Genomic DNA, 21,377 nt, shown 5'->3' with positions numbered 1-21,377 from the left:
GGGTAAAGACTTCCTGTTTTTTTTACATCCAAACCTGTGCTTGAGCCATTGCTGAGTTAGTACTGGCTATTATGTTTACTTGTATATCTACTGATTAGAAATCCTTTTGCTCATTTTAAGTATTCGAATTTTGTTTAAGAATTTGGAAGATGGTTTTGGTGCAAAAAAATAAAACATAAAACCAAAGCCAGTTTAATGCAATTTTAGATGCCCTACTACAGCAGCCTGCCACTATGAAAATGAGTGGATTCTCAGGCTTTAGCTATTCTAATACAAAATGAAGCCAAGCAGCACTGTCCAGAATTCAAATCAGGTTTTTAAATTGCATATCAGTGACCTGACCTAAGCTTCCTTTAGGTCAGAATTTCCTTTGTTACTGAAGCACATGACTTTGGCGGTTGTGATAGATGCAATTAACTGTTCCAAGTACTTCAGTAACAGATAACACTTCAGGTAGGCATAGGACAAGAACATACATGAATAATAGATGTATGGAGAAATGTCATCAAGCTATGAAGAGATGCTGAAAAAAAAAACCAGTGCTGAACAGATCTCATCTGGAGTTAGATATATTTCAATAAGTTGGAGTGCTTAGGTATTTGAATTTTCTGTTTGGAAAAAAAAAAAAAGCAGACAACCAGATGGAATCATTTAGAAAAGAATTATTAGAATGGAAGTTGTGCAGACTCTAACTTCTAATATGAGAAACCAGAGATTATTTTAATATTTCAGTTCTAGCAGATTATACAGCTAGAAAATCATGCAGCTTTTCACTAATAATTATTCCTTTTGGATTTCAATAAATTGTTTACATGTTTAAGACTTCACAGAAAACAACTACTAAAATGCAATATATAATCTTTACTTGCTTGGCTACTTACCAGTAATTTACTCTTCTCTCAACTTGCTCTAAGAACAAATCATTCCAAACAAAGTAACAGAAAAGAAAATCAAAACAGGCAAACCTTTGAAGGAAGATGTAGTTACACAAATCTTTGGATATCATTGACACATTATTTTACACACTGTGTGGTTGTGTATTCAATCCTAGTTAAATAATAACCTAATAAATCGTGCACTCTTCCACCGAAGAGTCCAAATGCTTCACAACCAGTATCGTACGTTCACTAGCAGTGTATCTGTGCAGAAAGGAAACATCCACATCTTTCTAGGTGGGTGGCTGACACAGAGGTGTTAGGGCTGGAATTTGTCTTCTTTTTTAGCTGCCTATTTCAGTTTGAGCTGCCGACGGCTAGAAAGTCTACTAGTTCTCTCTACAGTAAAGAGTTACATTCGTCAGGCAGTTCATCTTACCTCTGAGTTACCCCTTCTGAGATTGCTTGGTTGACTCTTTCTAACAAGGCTTAGCTTAAACTAGACCCCCCAGCTGTAGAGGGTTAATGGTGGGGGAGATTACCCTCTCCTAAGAAACTTTACCAAGATTATCTGGGAAAACCCAAATGTAAAACTGAAGCTCTCTGCTTAAATTCTCAGCCCATGCGATGCCATAAACAGCAGAAGTCTCGGTGGATGTAGGTGACTGAAACTGCGTTTCCATTCAGTCCAGTAATAATTTGCCAGTTCAAATCTGCTGATGCATTATACATATTGATGTATTTTTAATTAAATTGCCTTTCTCAAAATTCGTATCCTAGTTTCTTAATCTGCAGTAGCTGAAGGAGCAGGTTCCCCATATGCCTTTGCTGCAGGAACCACTAGAGTCCTTTGCTGCCTGGTGTAGAATAGGACATGTACTGGTGGGAATGTGAAAAAATGAATTTAATGGAGTCATTGCCACTTCAGGAATCCAGGGCAACGGCAATACCTTCCATATGTCCTCTCTCTTCCAACGGCCTATTGTAGTTGTAGCATTTGCTTTTTTATTATGGTCTTAAGTTTGTGTCTGAAGTTGGGTTTAGGGTTGTATTCTGCTTCACGGTGTGTGTCAAGGCCAGGAGCAGACTTCCCCAGAACAAGCTACTGAATTGATGCTTGTTTGTGGGATCACATTCAATGACTTAGGCAGTCCATGGTATTGTAGTGTGGGAATCATGACTTCCTAATGGCTTTAAATTGTGGTTGGAGAAAGAAAGAAAATGCTACTGGATTTCAGAACTTAGTAGAGTAAAGAGAACTTGAAGTGGTTTGAATGACAAAAATAACTGAAGTTACAGTAAGTAAAAGAAGGGTTACTTTTTTTTGAGAGATAAGTTAACTGCCAGCTGGGAGATAATGGCACTGAAAGAGAAATTTCCAGAAATCATGCCAAAATTATGCAATCTGAAAATGTGCTGTTACAGCCTCCTTGCACAAAGCTTCAGTTGGTTGCCTTTGAAGTGTGTGATATTAACTTCTTAGAGAAGAAATCAAAGGAAGCAGTCATGCACTTAAAGCATACAGAAACCGTAAGTCATTGTAAGGACAACTGATCAAAACCAATAGCTTAGAAATTACAACAGCGTAGACCGAGAGGGGCTCCTGGGAGCAAAGCAGAGCACAAGCACGTGCTCCTGCCATCAGGCAAGGCAGATGTAACATCACGTCTGCACAGGTGCACCCAGAGCAGGTCAGAAGCCCTTCAGGCGTCCCAGATTTGACATGAAATCGCAACACTGAATTGCACATGAGTGTAAGGTACAGTCTTTGGGGAGTCTTTGTCATGAGACACACCAAGTGGCTCTTATCCACTGTCCTGGGAGGACACTGGATCAGTGTCTGAGAGGTCATGCACGTTCCTGCATATTTTCACTGTGGGTGGAAGTGATTTCTTGTCAGACTTTCCTAACCTGCCTTAGATAGCATAGTTAAAATAGCAGAAAAAAAACCCCAAAGTGAAGTTCAGGTCAGATATAAGGAAGAAATTCTTTACTGTAAGGGTGGTGAGGCACTGGAGCAGGTTGCCCAAAGAGGTGGTAAATGCTTCATCTCTGGCACAGTTCAAGGACAGGTTGGACAGAGCCTTGGGTGGCATGGTTTAGTGTGAGGTGTCCCTGCCCATGGCAGGTGGGTTGGAACTGGATGATCTTAAGGTGCTTTCCAACCCTAACTATTCTATGATTTTATGAGTCTATGATCTGAAGTTGGATCCCCAGCTACCTGTAAGCTTTCCTCTGAGCTCAGAATGACAGCTTGCCACCCTTTCGTTAGTGTTTTATCCCAAGGAACTAATTGGGGTTAACTGAGCAAATCTGTAAATTCACCTATTTTCCAGTGCAGACTTGCCTTTCTTGGCAGCTGCTGCTACCTTGGCAGGATCATTCAGTCATAGATCTTACAATGACTACTTACTTCCATTTTAAAGTCTTAATAGATATATATGTATATATATATATATTAAAAAAATAATTTTTCTAAACACATTTGTTCCAGTTCAGACCAAAGTAGGTACCTGTGCAGGCACTCTTCCATAAGATTAGCAGTAGCGTGGGATTGTTAAGAATATATTGACTCTTCCCCACCTTGAATTATACTGAATTTAAACTGTTTAAATTAACCTGGCTAATTCTGCCTGAATGACTCACCTGATTGCAGAGACTCCTTAGGGAATGGCATCAAACACTTAGTGATGAAGCTCTTGAGGATGTACATGGTGATGAGCCTTCCTCCCTGAAGCCAAGATTACTCTGGTACCTGATGGTGCCTGAGCTAGTGGAACTCCCCTGCCATCCCACCTGCTCTGGTATTCCCCTGCCTTTATCAGGACTTTTTGCAGCTTAATCTGAGTTTATCTTCCTGCCCTCTGATGGCAGTGGTACATTCCCACTCCTCAAAAACTATCCAAAAGTCTTAATGGATTCTCAGGCAGGAAGAGGTTCCCAACTGAGTGAGGGAAGTGTGGAGTAACGTCAGTCAGTTGAGCCACAGAAAGCACATCTTCATGTGGAAGGCTCATTGGCCATGGTCATGGACAGGAGTCCTCTCAATGGGGTAATGGCTTTAAACTGAAAGATGGTAGATTTAGATTAGATATTAGGGAATAATTCTTCACTATGAAGGTGGTGAGGCACTGGAACAAGTTGCCCAGTGAAGCTGTGGCTTCCCCGTCCCTGGCTTCCTCATCCTTTCCTTCCCCCTGGACAGGGCTTGGAGCAACCTGGTGGAAAGTGTCCCTACCCATGGCAGGGGGGTTGGAACTAGAAAGTCTTTAAGGACCCTTCTAACCCAAACCATTTATGGTTCTATGATTCGCCCATCCCGCAAGCTTGTTTCCTGAGAGCCAACAATTTGTAGTGACTGTGGCAGCTGCCATCCCTCTTATCAGTTTTCCCAAGCCAAGGAGCAAAGTTCTGAATGAGCAGCACTGATGTTTCAGAAAACAATTCCTTATCATGGTCATGAGATGACTCATTTACTGGAGGTCAAAGCCTCTTCTGTCATTAGGGAGCCGCTTAAGCAATGATACTGCTGTCCTGTGGTTAGATCCAGGTGAGAGACTTACTTGCTTAGGTGAAGGTACTACTAAAGTGTTTCAAAATGGTGTGTCAGATAAGTTTAAGTTGTGGCATACTTTTCTTTGGACGTTATTTTTAGAAAGAGAAATCGGGAATCTGAACATACAGACGTCATAGAGATCGGTTCTCTCAGTATTAACTAAGCGATGTGTACAAAGCCTGTTATAAAATATTTGAAGTTTTGTGACGCTAGTGAATTAGCTTTAATTTTAGTGCCTCATTTTGTCATTGAGTGAAAAAAATCCTATTCATTCCTCGTTTAGTTTTTAGTGTATTTGTCCTTTCAGTGGAGAGGTACAAAAAAAAACCAAATCCATTTACTCACTTACAAAAGGTCAGCACGGCCAATTCCCCTTCAGCTCCTGTTTTATATCTGGATTTCCTCCTGAGAGATCTGAAACACCGGAAAGCCATCAGGTAACCCACCCAGGGTCAAACAGTTTATAACTAATGGGCCAGAGCTGCAGCTGCTTCTGTCACTGTGGGATTCCCGTCGAGCTCAACAGGAGCAGTGCTGAGTGCGGAGCAGCTGCAGATTCGGGCTGTGAGCCAGTACTAGGACCTGCGTCCTGTGCCATAAGCACAGCAGAAGAACCTCACTGTGCTGAGCTGGCAGATTGCATGGGGAGCTGCACCCTGCTGGAGGGGCAGCGCTGTTTGGATGTGTCCAGGAACAGTTTCTGCAGAAATATTTGGCAGGATTTCCAGTTTATCTTTGAAAGCCCTCACTAAACATCAGACTGACACGCAGAAACCTTGTTAAACTGTGATACCTGCAATGCGTTTAAGCCCAGACCACGAAACACTGCATGATTACACACACAGACAAATACATTAATTTCACAAGGTTTGTTTCTGTAATTTAGCAGAAGAGGGTGAAGGATTTACCTGGGGCTATAACTTCCAAAGAAAACTCTTCCTTACTACTCTTTCAGTTCTAAAGCAATCAACTCCTGGTTGTACACAGGCATTTTTTTTAGCAATCAAGTCTCCATAAATTAACCCTTATACCAAATACTTCTCTAAATGTTTGCATTCTGGGGCAGTATGATCTGTGAATTGTCATGCATCTGCACTGACTTTAATGTCCATTGTCCTGGCCCTTTTCAAAGCAAGCAGGGCACAAACCTGTGCTGAAAGGAGGACCATGAAAACTCTATAGGGATTCCACATGCAGCAGGTTTTTGTCAGCTTGTCCTCTGCTCCCCAGGCCATGATCTTCTCCTCAGCAAGCCTTTCTGCATGCATTCAACTTCATAATGACTTCTGATGTCTGGGAGGCTGATGGACACAGGAAGTTTGCTTGACATATGAACTGTTCAAAAGAGCAGGCTAATCAGTGGCTTAGCAGACGTTGGAGCATGCAGTACCCATGTAAAGTGCTAGAGGGTCCCTTCAGTTACACAGGTCCAGTAAGAAGCCACTCATCTCTAAAGAGAGGAACCCTTTCCTTTGTGGAAAACTCGCAGTCCTCTTACTCAGTATCCCTAGAGAGAGAAAAAGGCCACCTTGTGACAGAAGACAGCTCACTAATTAAACAAGAAGTTTAATTAGAGCCATTAGGGAGTTTCAGCAAAAGGGAAACACCAAGACATTGAATATTTACAGTGGAAACCAGAACTTAACGAAAGTAGTTTTTACTCAGTCTAGGAGCTGTACTGAAAATACACAATTAAGAAAAGCAAGTACCCAAAAACTGGGAAAGTGATGTTTACTGAACTGTGGTTGTGGAAGCACAAGATGCTATACTTTATTCTAAATAATATATTGCAGTTAGACTCAGGGTATGGGTACCCTATTTCTACTACCGACTCTCTGCTTGGAAACAGTGACATTCTGGTCATTTAGTATCTCAGCCAAGTGACCACACTACAGTAAAGCCAAAAATAAATGCTTTTAGAATTATTAATATTTCATAATCACCAGGAGTTCTGGAAATGTTAGTGTGCACAGCTGTTTTAGAAATGTGCTATCAACAAGAACCCAAAGATCATGAGATTACTTTAAGCAAAGGCAGAGTTGTAGATAGATGGAGAACGAGATTACTCCAGCATAAATCAGAATTTTTTACACATGCACATGTGTGTGTGTGCAACCTAAAGATGACAGTGTTGGAGCTTCCCAGCTCATGAAGGCAAACCAGCAAGTCACCTGCTCTTTGCTCCTGTGTCATGTGTGAGCAGTCGGGAGGCTGGCTTGTGGGCTGGAGATAAACAGTGGGGAGAAGGAAGCAGGGTGAGCGGTTCCCTCAGCCTTTTCACCTAATGAGCTCGGTAGTTTCCAAGAAAGCCATGGGTCTTGTTTGCTTACCTTCACCCAGCCCATGACTCCTGGTGGAGGATTTTTCTCTCAGCAGCCACGGAGGAGGTCTTATATCACCTCGTGTGGCGTTGGAGCCCCTGGATGGCATGCACACACACAGACACAGGGAGTGCAGGCAAGGTGGGTATGCACATAGCAGTGTTCAAAGTGCCATACACTGTGGAATGTGAACTGTGGCAAAGCTGAGGAGGGTGATTAATGCCTGACAAGAGCTCTTTAACCTGCACATGCTATTGTGTAACTTTCTCTTCCTCTTTCTGTTTTATTGGTTCAAAAAGAAAAATGTTTTGCAAGGCCAACATGAAGCAGACAAAATCTGGAGCAAAGAAGGATTTTATGCGGTTGTCATATTTCTCAGCATCTTTGTCATTCTAGTAACTTGTTTAATGGTAAGTTGCCTTTTACCTTCTTTTGCTGTTCTTTACTTCATGCTTTTCTCAGTCTGAAGGGTAGAGTCACACATTCTTTACAGGAGAGGTGTTTTCTCAAAGCTGTTAAAAACTCAGCTGCAAGGTAAGAGGTGGTTGTTCTCATAATGCCGTGGAGCCTAAGTTTGAAGAACCGCATTTCTTGATATATTTTGAGTCCAACTGAAGAATGTAACTAGAAGGAAGCTGCAGAAATAAATAATGGGCTCTTAAATCTGCAAAATAACCGTGTAGTGACATGAGTGATGACTTCTCAGTCTTCTTACCAAGGTCCCAGGATCCCTGAAGTTGCATTAGCTGCCTGTATTTCAGTTTTATTGGACAGTAAAAACAACACCACATTGATACAGTACTGTCAAAGAACAGTTGTTAGAGTGTATGTTGGTATTCACATATTGAATATATGAATTTTACACCTAAATGACTAGTAAGTACATGGAGGAATGATCAGATTTTTGAACAACTTTGCTGTTCACATTGTTCAGTGGCCAGGTTTCTGGGCATTGGGCTTCTGATATGCTGAGTATGAGATGTGCAAGGACCACACAGAAGTTGAAGAATACAGCACCACCACTGACTTTCATAGGGTAACTTTTGCATTTTTTCCAATGTTGTCACTTGTTTTCCTTCTCTGAACTGTATATTTCTTCTGGGATGCATGTGAGAGTTTACTGAATTCTATGACAATTCTCAGCATTTATGAATACATAGTATCTTGGGGTCTTTTGAGGTCTTTTGCTTTATTTTTCTTTAACCTAGATGGATTTACCACTTAGAACCTTAAGATGGAAAGAATGTTTGAACTGAAGATGTTACTAAACAATCACGTTTATGACAGAATCTTATTCAAGGTTTTAAGGTCTCCCTGAGATTTGAAAAACACTTATTTTCTCACAGAAATTGTTGCTTCATTTTTCTGCTGCCTAATCATCTCCTTTTCCCCCAGCCATCTCACTCAAAAATGGGAGGGTAGTGCTAGAAGAACTAACTTTTATTCAAACTTTCTACTTTGGAGAAGCAGGTATTTTGGTCATTACTGACTGTTTAACTGGAAGGGTATAGAAAACACTGTCCATGTCCTGGTAGTACGCAATATTTTCATTATTTATTTGGAGTACATATACAGTATTGGGAATTGCAAGCATTGTGGTAGACATTATCAGAACTTAAAATATTCTTAAGGTGCTGGAGAAAACATGGGCAATAACACGAATATTGCTCTGCAGGGACAAGAGCACTGATCATGTGCATCAATACAATGTAGGAAATAACATGGCAAAGCAACAGTTGTGTAGGAAAGGATCCAGCAGTAGTGCAGAACACACACTGAAGTAAATAAGTAACATCACAGTGTTGCAAAAAAATACACCACTTCCCCTGAGATGTATAAATGAGCATATCATCTCTGCATCCAGCATTCAGCTTGGTGACAAAGAAGAGCAAGGAGAAACATGATGGTTCTCAAACGTGGAAAGATTTCAAAGGCTGTGGTGAGGAAGAATACTTTTTCCACTGGGGTCTGGAAAAGAAGCAATATTTTTGAAAGAATGATTTGGCTGACTCACTAGAAGGAACTTTGTTATTGCATGCATGGGTCACTAGACCTCGGAGTGCATTGCTTGGGGAAGATCAGGAGTTTTCACCCATTAAGGTTTTAGGCAAGCATCTGTCAGGAATAGTTTGGGTGCAGGTGATCTGGAGTTAGGGCAAAGATAAGTGCTAGTAGACTCCTTGAACTCCCTTCATGATGGATTTTCTATGATGCTGTGGTCTTTTCTGCAGGCATTCCTCTTTCTGACCCCTCTCAGGTCCAACCTGTGTCTTTACATGTGTGACTGTTCAGACACTGTCCTAAATTTTGCCAGGATCTGTTACTACTTCTGCAATCTATAAGACTAAAAACTGTCTCACGTTGTTTTTCATCCCACTCTGTGTGTTTGAGTGTGACAGATTTATGGAAAGTAGGAATTCAGTATTCCAAATGCAGCCATTACAGTCTATTGGATTGTTCAGCTTTAGTGTAAGGCATTAGGACTCATCCTAAGTAGCTTTGGCTGTAGCAACCATATGAAAGCACCAAAATGTGGCCTATTTTTTAAAGTTACAGGGTAGTCACCTGTTTGTCCATAGGTGGCTATTTATGGTTTAGAAGGTCCAAAAGCAGAAAGCTTAGGCTGCATCTGCAGATGACTTTGAAGTGTCCTCAGAAGTGTGGAGCAGGAAGCACTTTTAAGTGATGATTATGATGACCAACAGTGGTCAGTGTAAGACAGCTGAATTGCCAGTTATTGCTTAGTTCTGTGTAATTTCCACAGAAATCATAAAATGTGCAGCCTTGTCTTTGACTGGGTTTTACAAATCACAATGCTTCCCTGTGCTGACAGTGCACTGTTCATTAACAGCTTTTATGCTTCTTAATGCTTGGCTGGAATTTAACAAATACCTGGCCTCTATACATAAAAATCTACAGTGCAGAGTATTGCTGAACAGTGTAATACAGGAGCACATGAGATAAATTCAGCCTTGTAAACTTTACTTCTGAGGTCATTTTGTGTATTTGCTCAGCTAGTCCTTGTCATGGTATGAGAACTTCTTGCATCCCAGAAGTGATTTGTCATATGTGGAAGCCAACACACAGCTCATTGCTGTCCTCATCATGGACTGACCATGGGCTCAGTTCTACTGGGAACATCATGTATAAAGTTTGCCAAAGTGCTAAGTAGCAATGAATATTTTTAGCGCTCCTGTGTGCTGTCATTTTGATTTTACATAGAGAAATAACTGAGCCATCACCAAGTTTGCTAAATAACACAATATTTGACAGTGGGTTAAAATATTTGCTATCATATTTCTGTTTCAATAAACCAGTATATTTACATATCCTTTAAAAAAATGCACATATAAGTATCTGTTGAGTAGTCTGGAAGTATTGTCTTCAGATTATGTAATGTCTGTAGCAAGTTGCACTATGAGGGCTTGCTAAATGTTTTTCTTTTTCCCACTAAAAAAATGCATCAAAAAGTGGGATTTTTTTCATTTTAAATAATGAAAGATGTGAACTTTCTGCAGCCTGACCTGTGACAGGTACACATGAATACACATGCACAATAGCTCTGCTCATGCAGAGATACACACAGCCTCACTCGCATGTTGAGAAGTACTTGTTACAGAGAGCACTTTAATAAGAGTGAGCTGTCTTAATTTTCATAGTTTCTGGGAGATTTTACTTTACAGTCCTGGGTGTCCTACATATCTCTAGGCAGATGAGTTTTCATATCACAGCTCCACATAAGCATTGCCAAGATCTTTGTTCTGGAAACACAGTTATCTCATTGAGATTTCCTGTCAATCTCTGAAGATGAATAAAAGCTGTTTCCACTGGCATTTGAATGGGTATATGGGAGGTACTGGCCAAGTTAGGGTGTAACATGTCAGCTTTCCTTTGCAGAAATCTGAGCAGAGATACAAGCAGTGAATGCCATGCTGTCAGCACCCTGTCATTCTTCCATATGCGTTGAAAAGGAGGCAGAAAAAAGACTTATTTTCATTTTGGACTGTGGCTTTGAACCCTAGGCTTAATATATGAAAAATCACAGGTTACCCACCTTGTGTCCTGGAAAATAGTACTTCGTGGTGTTGCTCCATGCCTTTTGGTTAGCATCACGTTGACTCTTCTGGGGTATCAGTAAAATGACAGTTTTCCTAATTTAGGGGGTTTGTATCTGTTTCCATCCGTACTGACAGATGTGTTTAAACTGATTTGAAATATGAGTACGACTCAGTTGTTCCCTTTGCAGAGCTTGGTGATTGGTTGACCTTTTTGGCTATTTGGTTTGGTCTTTTGGGCCATTTCTGTTTGTTTGACTTTCACCTGGAATTCATTAAAAACATAATAGCCCTGACCACACTTTCTGAGGAAAGTGTGTTTGTTAGCTCTTAGATCAGATGCTGCTCTTTAGCTTTTCTTCAACTTCTGCTGGTGGCAGGCTATCTTTTTTCCTCGGGTCTAATAGCAGAGCATTGAAAAATATATGAAATAATACTTGTCCAGGTTTTGGAAGCCAAAATCATAATTCCCTGGGTCTCCAAGGGACAAAACTATGTCAAAATATATCAGTGACAAGAAGTCATGGTTAATATTGTCATCACCATGAATGTCTGAGCTGTATATCTGTCGGTTACCAGAAAAATAAGACCAAAGCAATCACTGGAGTTAAAAAAGAGTTAAAATATTTCAAGCTCCTGTTTTATCTTTACTGATACCTGTGTCCTTGCTTCACAGTAGGGCTGTTTTTCCTGCAGAATAATGGCAAAGAGCAGCTTATCTTATCCGTGCAATTTAATTCTAAACTCTTCTGAATGAACAGATGGTTTACGTAGCTAAGTCTTGTTTAATGGGTATATTGCTAATGACATTAGGTCGGTTCCCAGCTAAACCCCTAATGCTAATCCTTGAAAAAACAAACCCATCACAGATATCCAGTCTTCCGTGGAAAGCTATGGAGCGATAGATCTTTATGCAGTGCTAGCAGGACAACAGCTGCCAAAGAGCAGCAGAAAAATGCTTTGGTCTAAGCTTTGTCTTTATGGCTTTACAAACCAGGATTCAGTTGGAATCCTTTGCAGCAACAGAGAAAGCAGAGTAGAAGGTATAAAGGTGTCTGCAACCACCTCCAAAAAGCTGTGAAAGTGCCTTTCACCCACCTCCACACGCAGTTCTTATGTGTGGATAATTCTTGTGGGTTTCATAGGTTTTAAGGCACATTTTGAAAATGACACAACTACAGCGCAGGAATTGTTTTTTGCATTCCCCTCAAGAGAGATAAGATTTGTCAAATACGCATAATACAGGTTCTTCTAGAATGGTACTACAGAGCACACACTATGCACCAGCCCTCACCAAGCCAGTGTACAGCAACGTCAGTGTGGAGTTCAGTGGAAGAGGATCAGGACAAATTCTGAAAAGCTTTTGTTGCAGATATTTGACATCCAAGTTCATAAGCAATAGGTGGACAGAGAATACTGGTACTACAGTGTGATGAGACATCAGTGTCTTGGTAACTGTAAAACACACTTTTCTGAACGGATGCTTTAATAGCTTCATAGGCCACACATTTGCTTCAGCTTTATTCCAGAACAGGATGTTTCTCTGAGGATATTGAGGGACATCCTTATCCTGAGGAGTATTTCAGAGTAGTAGCAGCCTACCACTGAAAATGTAGCCTAGTAAAGTTACTCTGTTCAGCCATCAGCTCCATGCAAAATCATAAAATCATAGAATCACAGAATGGTTTGGGTTGGAAAGGACCTTAAGATCATCAAGTTCCAACCCCCCTGCCATGGGCAGAGACATCTCACACTAAACCGTGCTACCCAAGGCTCTGTCCAACCTCACCTTGAACACCGCCAGGGATGGAGCATTCACCACTTCTGTGCCAGTGCCTCACCATCGCCGCAGTAAAGAACTTCTTATATCTAACCTGAACTTCCCCTGTTTAAGTTTAAACCCATCACCCCTTGTCCTATCACTACAGTCCCTGATGAAGAATCCCTCCTTAGCATCCTTATAGCCCCCCTTCAGACACTGGAAGGCTGCTATGAGGTCCCCACGCAGCCTTCTCTTCTCCAGGCTGAACAGCCCCAACTTTCTCAGCCTGGCTTCATATGGGAGGTGCTCCAGTCCCCTGATCATCCTCGTGGCCCTCCTCTGGACTTGTTCCAACAGCTCCATATCCTTCTTATGTTGAGGACACTAGAGCTGCATAGAGTGCTACAAGTGGGGTTGAGTCAGATCTTTTAAGAACATCTGCTCTAAACCAAAATGAAACTGCTCTAACTTGAGACATGTATATATCATAAACATCTATTTTATTTGTGCCATTGTCTTATGTTAAAGTTCTTACAAATTTTTCTACAGTTACTTTTTTAAACAGCAATTCCTTCTTCACAGTGTCTTCTCTGTTTTCCATTCTGTGGTTTTTGCCCCTTCAATAATACAACTGCTGGTATTACAAATAATTACTGGTCACAATAAGAACTCTTCAAATCCCTTCTGCCCATGTGTATACACTGTGGTTTATGCTATAGAAATACTTATCCTTTTGTGGGAAATGCTGTATAACACAACTTGTAACTTACTTTCTAGAAATGGAAACCATGTATAGCAATCTTATCCAGCTTTTGTGATACCTTCCTTACATTTTAGCAGGGAATTGAGATTGGATTTTCCTCTTTATTTCTGTAGATTCTGTACAGATTAAAGGAGAAGATCCAGCTGTCACTGAGACCAGAGAAGGAAAAGAAGCAGGAGATCCACCTCTCACCCCTTCCCCTGCCGACATCTCAGTCTAAGACCACCAGCAGCATGGTCCAACCTGAACAGGCTCCAAAAGTTGTCAATGTTGTAGTGGACCCTCAAGGCCAGTGTGTTCCTGAGCTCAAACCTCCCCTGTGTGCCAGTCCATCTCCTTTCAGAATGAAACCTGTGGGGCTTCAGGAAAGGTAGGATGGTGCCTGGCACATTCAGGATTTATTCTGCTTTGTTACACTCATGTTGCATGATTTCATATGTCTCTTCTGTCAATGAATGGGAGACTTTGTTATACAGGCATCTGAGAAGTGAGATTTTGGTATGTTAATATCTATCTCATGGGTATTCTCTCCTTTCCTTTTCATATGAGCATAGGTCCAGAAGTTTGGGCTGAGATTAGCTGCAGTACTGGAATTCTTTTTGCTAACTTGTTTCTTCCCCTTTCCAGTAATTACTCCAAATAAATAGTTTTTCATTTTCCATTGATTTTTGCCTGGTTTGATCTTGGGATCCTGGCAGAGGGCACAAGGGCTGGTTATGTTTTGTCAGCAAAGGATGTTCTCCCTGTCACGGAGTCCCTAGCGTATGGAGACCTTAGAAAGAAGAAATATTTACACCAAGTGGTGTAAATTTACTCCAGTGTTTACACTAACTGATGCATTTTCCAATCTCATACATTGTTTCCATATCACCTTTAGATAATTTTTCTTCTTAAACCCAGCTTTGCATGATGGTTGGGATACAGTCCAAGGTCTGCGGGCTATACAAAATGGGACGAAGTGATTGGTGATGAAACCAACCCTTGTGTGCAGCTCCTCAGAAATACTTGGGCACCAAAGCTTTTGCCTATCTTTCAAAAACTGGGCCAATGCTCTTTTTATGAGACTAGTTATTCTTCCCGCAGGAGAATACACACTGACATCTGTCTCTCCTCTGTTAGAAACCTATATCATTCTTTGCCTGATAGCTGCAGGCCGCTTTCATAAAGCATCAGTGCTCTGAATAACTAACATAGCATCTCTGAATAACTAACATAGCATGCAGCCACGCAATTGAGCTCTTCCACCCTGGCACAGACAATAAACGAAAGAGCAGACACCATGCAGACATGATGGAAAATCAGAATGAAAAGGAGAGCAAATGGAGCCTTGTCTGTGAGGACTCTCAGAGCTGAGCAGTAACCCTGATTCAGCTTGAACCGTGGGATTTCACTGACAGATTTTGTCAATGGCTTTAGGAGCTACAGCCAGAGCTAAGGGAGGGTGATAAAAAATGCTGAAAGGCAGAGCTGTCATAGAGTATGTTGTGATATCACTGCAACTAAAACAATGGAGAAATGGAGGAAGCAAGTAAACATGCTCTGATAATTGCTGTCATTCCACAAGACCTTTAAAAGAAAGCACATGAGCATGAGGAACACATATCTAGTTTATAATACCTAGTACCTAACATAGCATTCATAATAGTTGAGAGTGATTAGGGTGAAGAAATTTGTAGAGGAACTTTGTCTTAAGGACAAGGGAAGGAATTTTTCCATTGCTCAAAAAAGAAAATAAAAGCTATTGATCTAGGATCTTAATTTCTACCTCCACAGAGAGTAACTCAGCATTTAGTGCTTCCAAACCAAATTTCATCCTTTGGAAGGACAAAGTTCTGAGTTAGATGTGTGAAAATGGAGAGCTGAGATAAAAAGAGGAAACTAAACCTGATTTTGATCAAAGAGATCAGGCATTTCAGCTTATTACTGAGGAAAAAGAAGTTGAAGGATCTGGGCACTTCAGTTTCTACTGTAAAAGAACACTAATAGGCCAGTGTGGAAAAGTGAAAGCAATTGTGATGTCCTATTCTGCAGTTCTTTCTGTCATTTTCAATAGTCACATTTATCAGCCTAAGTCCACTTCTAAGTTTATTTCAGCCTCCATGATGTGAAGGTCCTGGGACATGAGGGGGAGAACATTAGAAAGTGTGATGTCTTCTTTTCCCCTGAAATAAGCACCTGTTATTAAATAGATTTCTTATTTACTTGATGTATTCTGTACTATGAACAAATTTACACACAATCTGACACATAGAATCATTGAAGACAGGACAGATTAATGTAGGAACACTTTTGCCTCAGACATTCACTAATGACCAGGCATGTGGACAGTTTAAAGCCCTACTCCACCTTTGTGCCCCACAACCTTGCACTAGGCAACCCTGGGCTATCCTCATTACACATGGGAGCAGTGGACCTTACAACATAGGTCTGCACACCACAAGCAGCACACTGTACACAAAACAGTCTGCTGACAGCCCTTTTTCCTGTCGGTATGGAGCGAGATCAAGTCCAGAGGTCCCCCCCTGCTCATAGCCAGAGCTTAAGGGCACACATTCAATAGTGTTTGCTACTCTGATTTTGGCTTCTGCCAGAGGAAGAAGCTCTTGGCAGGCTAGTGTGGATATAGGGACTCCTTGACAAGCTCAGCATTGAGATTACTTTGGCCGGATAGCTTGAGAGTGGTTCGTGAGTATTTTCTAACTATCCAAACTGCCAGGTTTGATTCCTTGTGTTCTATAGTCATGAAGTCATTGAATCACAGAATGGTTTGGGTTGGAAGGGACCTTAAAGCTCCTCCAGTTCCAACCCCCAGCCATGGGCTGGAACACCTTCCACTGGACCAGGTTTCTCCAAGCCCCTGTGTCCAACCTGGCCTTGAACACTGCCAGGGATGGGGCATCCAAAGCTTCTCTGGGCAGCCAGTACCAGTGCCTCATCACCCTCACAAGGAAGAACTTCTTCCTAATGTCCAATCTAAACCTACCCTCTGTCAGTTTAAAGTCATTCCCCCTTGTCTTGTCACTACTTGGTCTTGTAAGAAGTCCTTAAATGCTTAGTATGACCTGGACTAAAGTGTATCTCTCCAAAGAGAAATCAGTGGACCATGGGCCCAATTAGGGAGTGAGGCAACTGCTGTGCCTTCTAGATGGGAAGTCTGTGACAGTGTCTCTGAAGGAGGGGACAGAACAGCCAGGTGATGCCTGTCTCTCTGGCTCTCCCAGCTCTGCACACCAGGTGCTGCTTTGAGGAGTGTATTTGAAATGCAAAAATGCCGTGGAACCGAGATTTCGCGTCAGTATCCGGCTCTCTGAACCTTTGCACTTTTACTGGTAATAGCGTTAGCTGGTACAGAGGCAGACAAATTGCTAATGGCCAACGGTACACACGTACCTAAATCCACCAAAACGTTCCTGGGAGTTAGTCCAGCTTCTTGAGACGCTTCGTGCTTCCCGGCGCAGCGGAGGGTGACACCTAGAGGCGACGGGAGGCACTGCAGCTTCCCCCCCATCTCCCGTTTTCCGCTCATCCAGGTGTCCTGGATTTCTGATTCTTTGGCCTGTAGCAATTGGAGGAGGGAGGGTGGCCACCGTACGTGGTACAGCGCCCTCAGGGTGAGTTATTTTCCTGGCTGGTGGTGGGGGATGCGTGCCCGTGTGCAGCGTGTGGCTGGGAACGGATGGAATACCGGTGGCCAAGAGTGGACAGAGAGTGGAGGCAAAGAGGCTGTTGCAACAAAGTGGCACTGACCCCTTTCTATTACAGCTAATGATGGATGCTGGGCCAGGTGGGTGAAGTGCTGTTTTCAGAGCCTCCTGGCATCCTCTGGGTCATTCAGTATAGAATGATGCAAAGTTGCTCACTCCTGGTGTTTTCACAACTGCTCCTGCTTTGCAGCAAAAACCTTCTCCACTAGCAACCCACACAGCGCTGCTGCTGACCTGAAGAGTGGGAGAGCTAATGTTCTCTCGTGGGTGTCTTCAGTGATGAACTGTCACAATATCATAGCACCAATGCCTGAATTTAGGATGTAAGTGATCCTTTTCTCTTCCGTTAGCATATACATGAATATTGCAGTGGAACTGAGGTTTCACATCAGTATCGGGCTCTTGGAACCTTTCCATTTTTACTAGGAATAGCGTTGGCTGGTACAGAGGTAGACAAATAATGTTTATTTTTCTACTTATGCTTTTATAGGTTTATACGAATAATAGATACCTTTTCCTTCAGCAGCGTAAGACTTCCTTTTATTCTGTTGGTTGGTCCAAAATTCATCTTGATATGAATGGTCCCAGCCAAAATCAGAAACTGGTGAAGTGGAATGTGATAATTTAGATTTCATTCTGACATGTCAAGCATTGGCAATTCTTAGTCCAAGCAGAGAGTTGTCAAAACACAAGCATGGTGGGTATATAAATATAAGTAAGCTAACACACCAGCACGGTATTCACTTGTTTTACAACTGGATTTACTTTTCATCCAGCCAGTTCTGTTGTGAGTTTTAGTTTCAATACTATTTGTGACTAGGACAACTGTATTTCAACTAACTAGTGCATAATGTCGTGTTTTGTTCAAATTAGTTACTATCTAACATGCAAAAATGCATGGAAGAAAAGGGAATGTGGAAAACAGCTTTTCTATGTGTCTTAAAAACCACAAACAGTGCTTGGAAAGTATTCTCAAGCATTTGTGTTCCGTCCTAGCCACAAAGACCTAAAACTGTGGTTACTACATCTAAATAATCAGTGGGAAAAATCACAGCAAGATGTTTTCCCAGTCTGTTACATAGTAATTGGAAAATTATTCTGTCTGAAATGGAGGGCTCTTCATGTTCCTATATCGGGATGCTAGAGGCATGCAGGACAGTCATTCAGACCAGGTGACATTTTACATGTGCTTTGTGGGTTTGTTGCTTTTTTTTTTCCTCTGCAAATAAATACAAAAGAATGGAGACTATAATAGAAAAAAATTTGGAAAATAGAGGGGAAAAAAAGGCAGATACATGAAATAAACTATTTTTTAAATAAAAGCATTCTGAAATGGTATGGAGGCACTGCTAGGACACAGGAAAACAGAAGATACTCTGTGAAAGGGAAGGCATGCAATGCCAGCATGAGCAAAACTGGAGGGGAGAGGGCAGCCCACTGAGATCGCTCAACATACACTGTGCAACCAAGTCTGAAACCTCTAGAGAAAATCAGTAGGCATCAGAATAGAGAATAGTGGGGGGGGAAATCACCTACATCAACGTCAAGTGTAACTGCCTACAAATGTAACAAATAGGACTGAATTTTGGCTTGAACTCTGATTGTGAGAACTGTGCGTGGCAGAGCAATACTGTAAAACCCCTATGCCACAGCTAATAGACTGTAGCCAGTGAGATTTCTCTTACCATCCTGAAGATGCCTGTAAATTGACAGCAGAATCCTTTTCTATACTCACAGTGAATTCTGCTCTCTGTAAGTATAATGATGCAAAAGTTAAAATATCGTGCATTTTAAAGCTGGTAAACGCTCTGTCCGCTTCCTTGTAAGGTGAGAAAAGGAGATATTCTGATGGAAAAGAAAGGCAATATACTTTAAAATATTTTTTTAAAGTTATTCAGATAAGCTATAGGAGTCTGTGGAACTCACTGCCGAAAGATAAAGTTTGAATCAGGATTGTATGAGCAAGAGGTACACACATAGAGTCAGTCACACAAGTAATGAGGGCAGTTATTGCTCTTTGTCTGCCTTTGGCATCCTTCCTCAGAAGCATCTTGTATTTGACACCTTTACAGAGAAAATCATGGACAGTTTGGGCTCCAAGTTTGGAGGTAGAAGAAAATTCCTACATCGATATTCATAATTATTCTCTTCTACTAGTTATTCTGAATAGACACACAAATCAAACTATTGTTCTCACCACCTGTACATATTCTGTGCCTTGTCAATTGCCATCTGGATGAGAAGTGCTGTGGATGACAAATGCTAATGGTAATACCTATTTTCCTGGTGTCAGAAAAACAGCATCCATTTAAATGAATCATTGCCTTAACAGTACTGTATAGCAAATGGAACCTCGTAAGAAATGCTGGGAACAGGGTAAAAAGCCAAATATGTTTTTTACGCTGTTACTATAATGGCAGCTACGTCTCAGGATACCACTGTTCAACCAAATCAGATGAGAAAAATTTCCAACAATTCTCCCTGGTTCTGTTCTGATTTTCAGGTCACAGAGCACAGTCGCTGCAAATGTAATTGTGGTGTTGCTGATCCGTTATCTTTATACAAAGCCGTCCATTGTGAGTAATCATTCCAAGTAATGCTCAGAGGGTAGCACCTTGCAGTTGGACTACTGTAAACACGCCAGGTTTTGTAGTTTATGACACAAGCATGGGAACTTAATATATTTACAGGAAGAGGCCTTGAATTTCCTGGCTAAAATATACTAGCTTTGCATAGATTTGGGGGATAAATTTACCCTATTGTGTGGAGCTGAATATGCTTTCTGCATTCTTAATTTAAATCCTGGGGATTGTTTTCAGGAAAATGTCAGTGTAATTGTTCAAAGCACAACTCTGTGCCAACACAAAAGTACTGGCTGGAGAATCATTTTACAGTGATACCCTATCAGGAGTCTGCAAGGCACCAGGAACCAGTAGAGTGGGATTGAGGTGGGAGGCAGGAATTTTTGTGCTCCAGGCCGTCTCTGCCACTGACTCGTTAGAGCACTTTGGACATGGCACATGAACCTCCTCCAGCCATGCTTCTAACCACTGGATTGAGACTGGCTAGCTGCCATGTCCATCTGAAGGAGAGGTAGCAAAGATGAGACCCTTAACCTGGAGGACAGTAAAAGTCCTCTATGCTACTGTTTGTCCACAGCATTTAAGAGGAGTGAGAGAATACAGTAGAAAAAGCCCACTTTCTGAAGGACCTAAAAAATGCATTTCTTTTGTTTGGCAGACCTCTCAGCTATATTGTCCTAGTCTGTAAGAAGCACTAATAAATTCAATACATTGAGGAACACTTACTGCGCTGAGGCCAGCTAGCAGAGATTAGTTTGTGTCTATACTGCCAAGCTCCCTTTACCTCCAAAAGAGCGTGGGCTGGATGCAGACTGCCTGCTGGGAATGGTTTGTGCATGTGCTGGTTCCCAAGCTGTGCCAGCGGATTGCTTTGGAACGCTCTTCTTGGCGAAGGCTAAAAACAAGGCTTGATACGTAGCAGTATCGATTACAGAGTCGCAGTGCCGGGGATTGTTTCCTGGCGCTGTTTAACTCCTGTTTCTAGAGGTAGCTTGCACATGAATTGCACAGCTGGTGTAGCAGCTGACATGAGGGAAGCAGTCCTGGTCATGAGCAGCTGCTTACAGGCTGTTCCTTTTAGTGATGCTCCTTCCACTGCAGGGTCTCCCCGCAGCCTGGCATTGTGGCTTTCCTCTTCCTCAGGCCACCTCAACTAGCTGGAAGACAACACTGTGGCTGCTGGCACCTTCACTCTGGGTGACAGGATAAGGGCAAGGGCTGAAAACCTGGGCTACCGAGGTGGAAGAAACTGGTCTAAGTAATGGGGAACATAACTTGGGATCCAGCCCTGAGGGCCCCCAGCTCAGTGCCCCACGGGTCTGTTTTGGCACGTGTATTCATGACTCAAGAGAGTACTGCTTTACCTCCAGCTTGCATATGTGTAACGTTTCTGTTAGTGCACAGTCACTCCGAAAGCTTTTTGCAAGCGCTGAACCTCTGAGTTGCACAAAGGTCTGTTCTGTCCAGCCCATTACAGATGTCTTTGCTTATCTGCAGTGTAGGAAGAGGGCAGGAATGTGAATTGTCCCCTTTCTCTGGACGGGAAGTGAACTCAGGCCCCAGCCAAACAAAGACCCTTTAAAAACTCTATTTTAACTGTTTGACTCCTGGCTGGTTGGGAAGGTGTTTTGGTTGTGGTTAGAGCTCTTGGAAGGAAAACTCTGAGGGCGTTTTGATCTAAATAAATAGTTGCACATAACTGTGTACCATCACCCAAACTTACACCCACAGTCCATTTCCCTGTGTCTCTAGCACATCT

At 41.9% G+C, this 21,377-nt stretch overlaps 1 protein-coding gene across 1 annotated transcript in view; it reads left to right on the top strand.

Annotated features, from left to right (window-relative positions):
• PTPRR (protein tyrosine phosphatase receptor type R) overlaps nucleotides 1-21,377 on the top strand; it is a 74,449-nt gene that overhangs the window by 3,894 nt on the left and 49,178 nt on the right. The window contains exons 3-4 of the mRNA XM_065665033.1: nucleotides 7,052-7,162; nucleotides 13,446-13,702. Coding sequence (XP_065521105.1) covers nucleotides 7,052-7,162; nucleotides 13,446-13,702 — 368 coding nt within the window. The remainder of the gene's footprint in view (nucleotides 1-7,051; nucleotides 7,163-13,445; nucleotides 13,703-21,377) is intronic.

This window comes from Lathamus discolor, chromosome 1 (assembly GCF_037157495.1).
Source record: "Lathamus discolor isolate bLatDis1 chromosome 1, bLatDis1.hap1, whole genome shotgun sequence".
In the NCBI taxonomy this organism is placed as follows: domain Eukaryota; kingdom Metazoa; phylum Chordata; class Aves; order Psittaciformes; family Psittacidae; genus Lathamus; species Lathamus discolor.
This window is presented reverse-complemented; position numbering and strand designations above follow the sequence as displayed.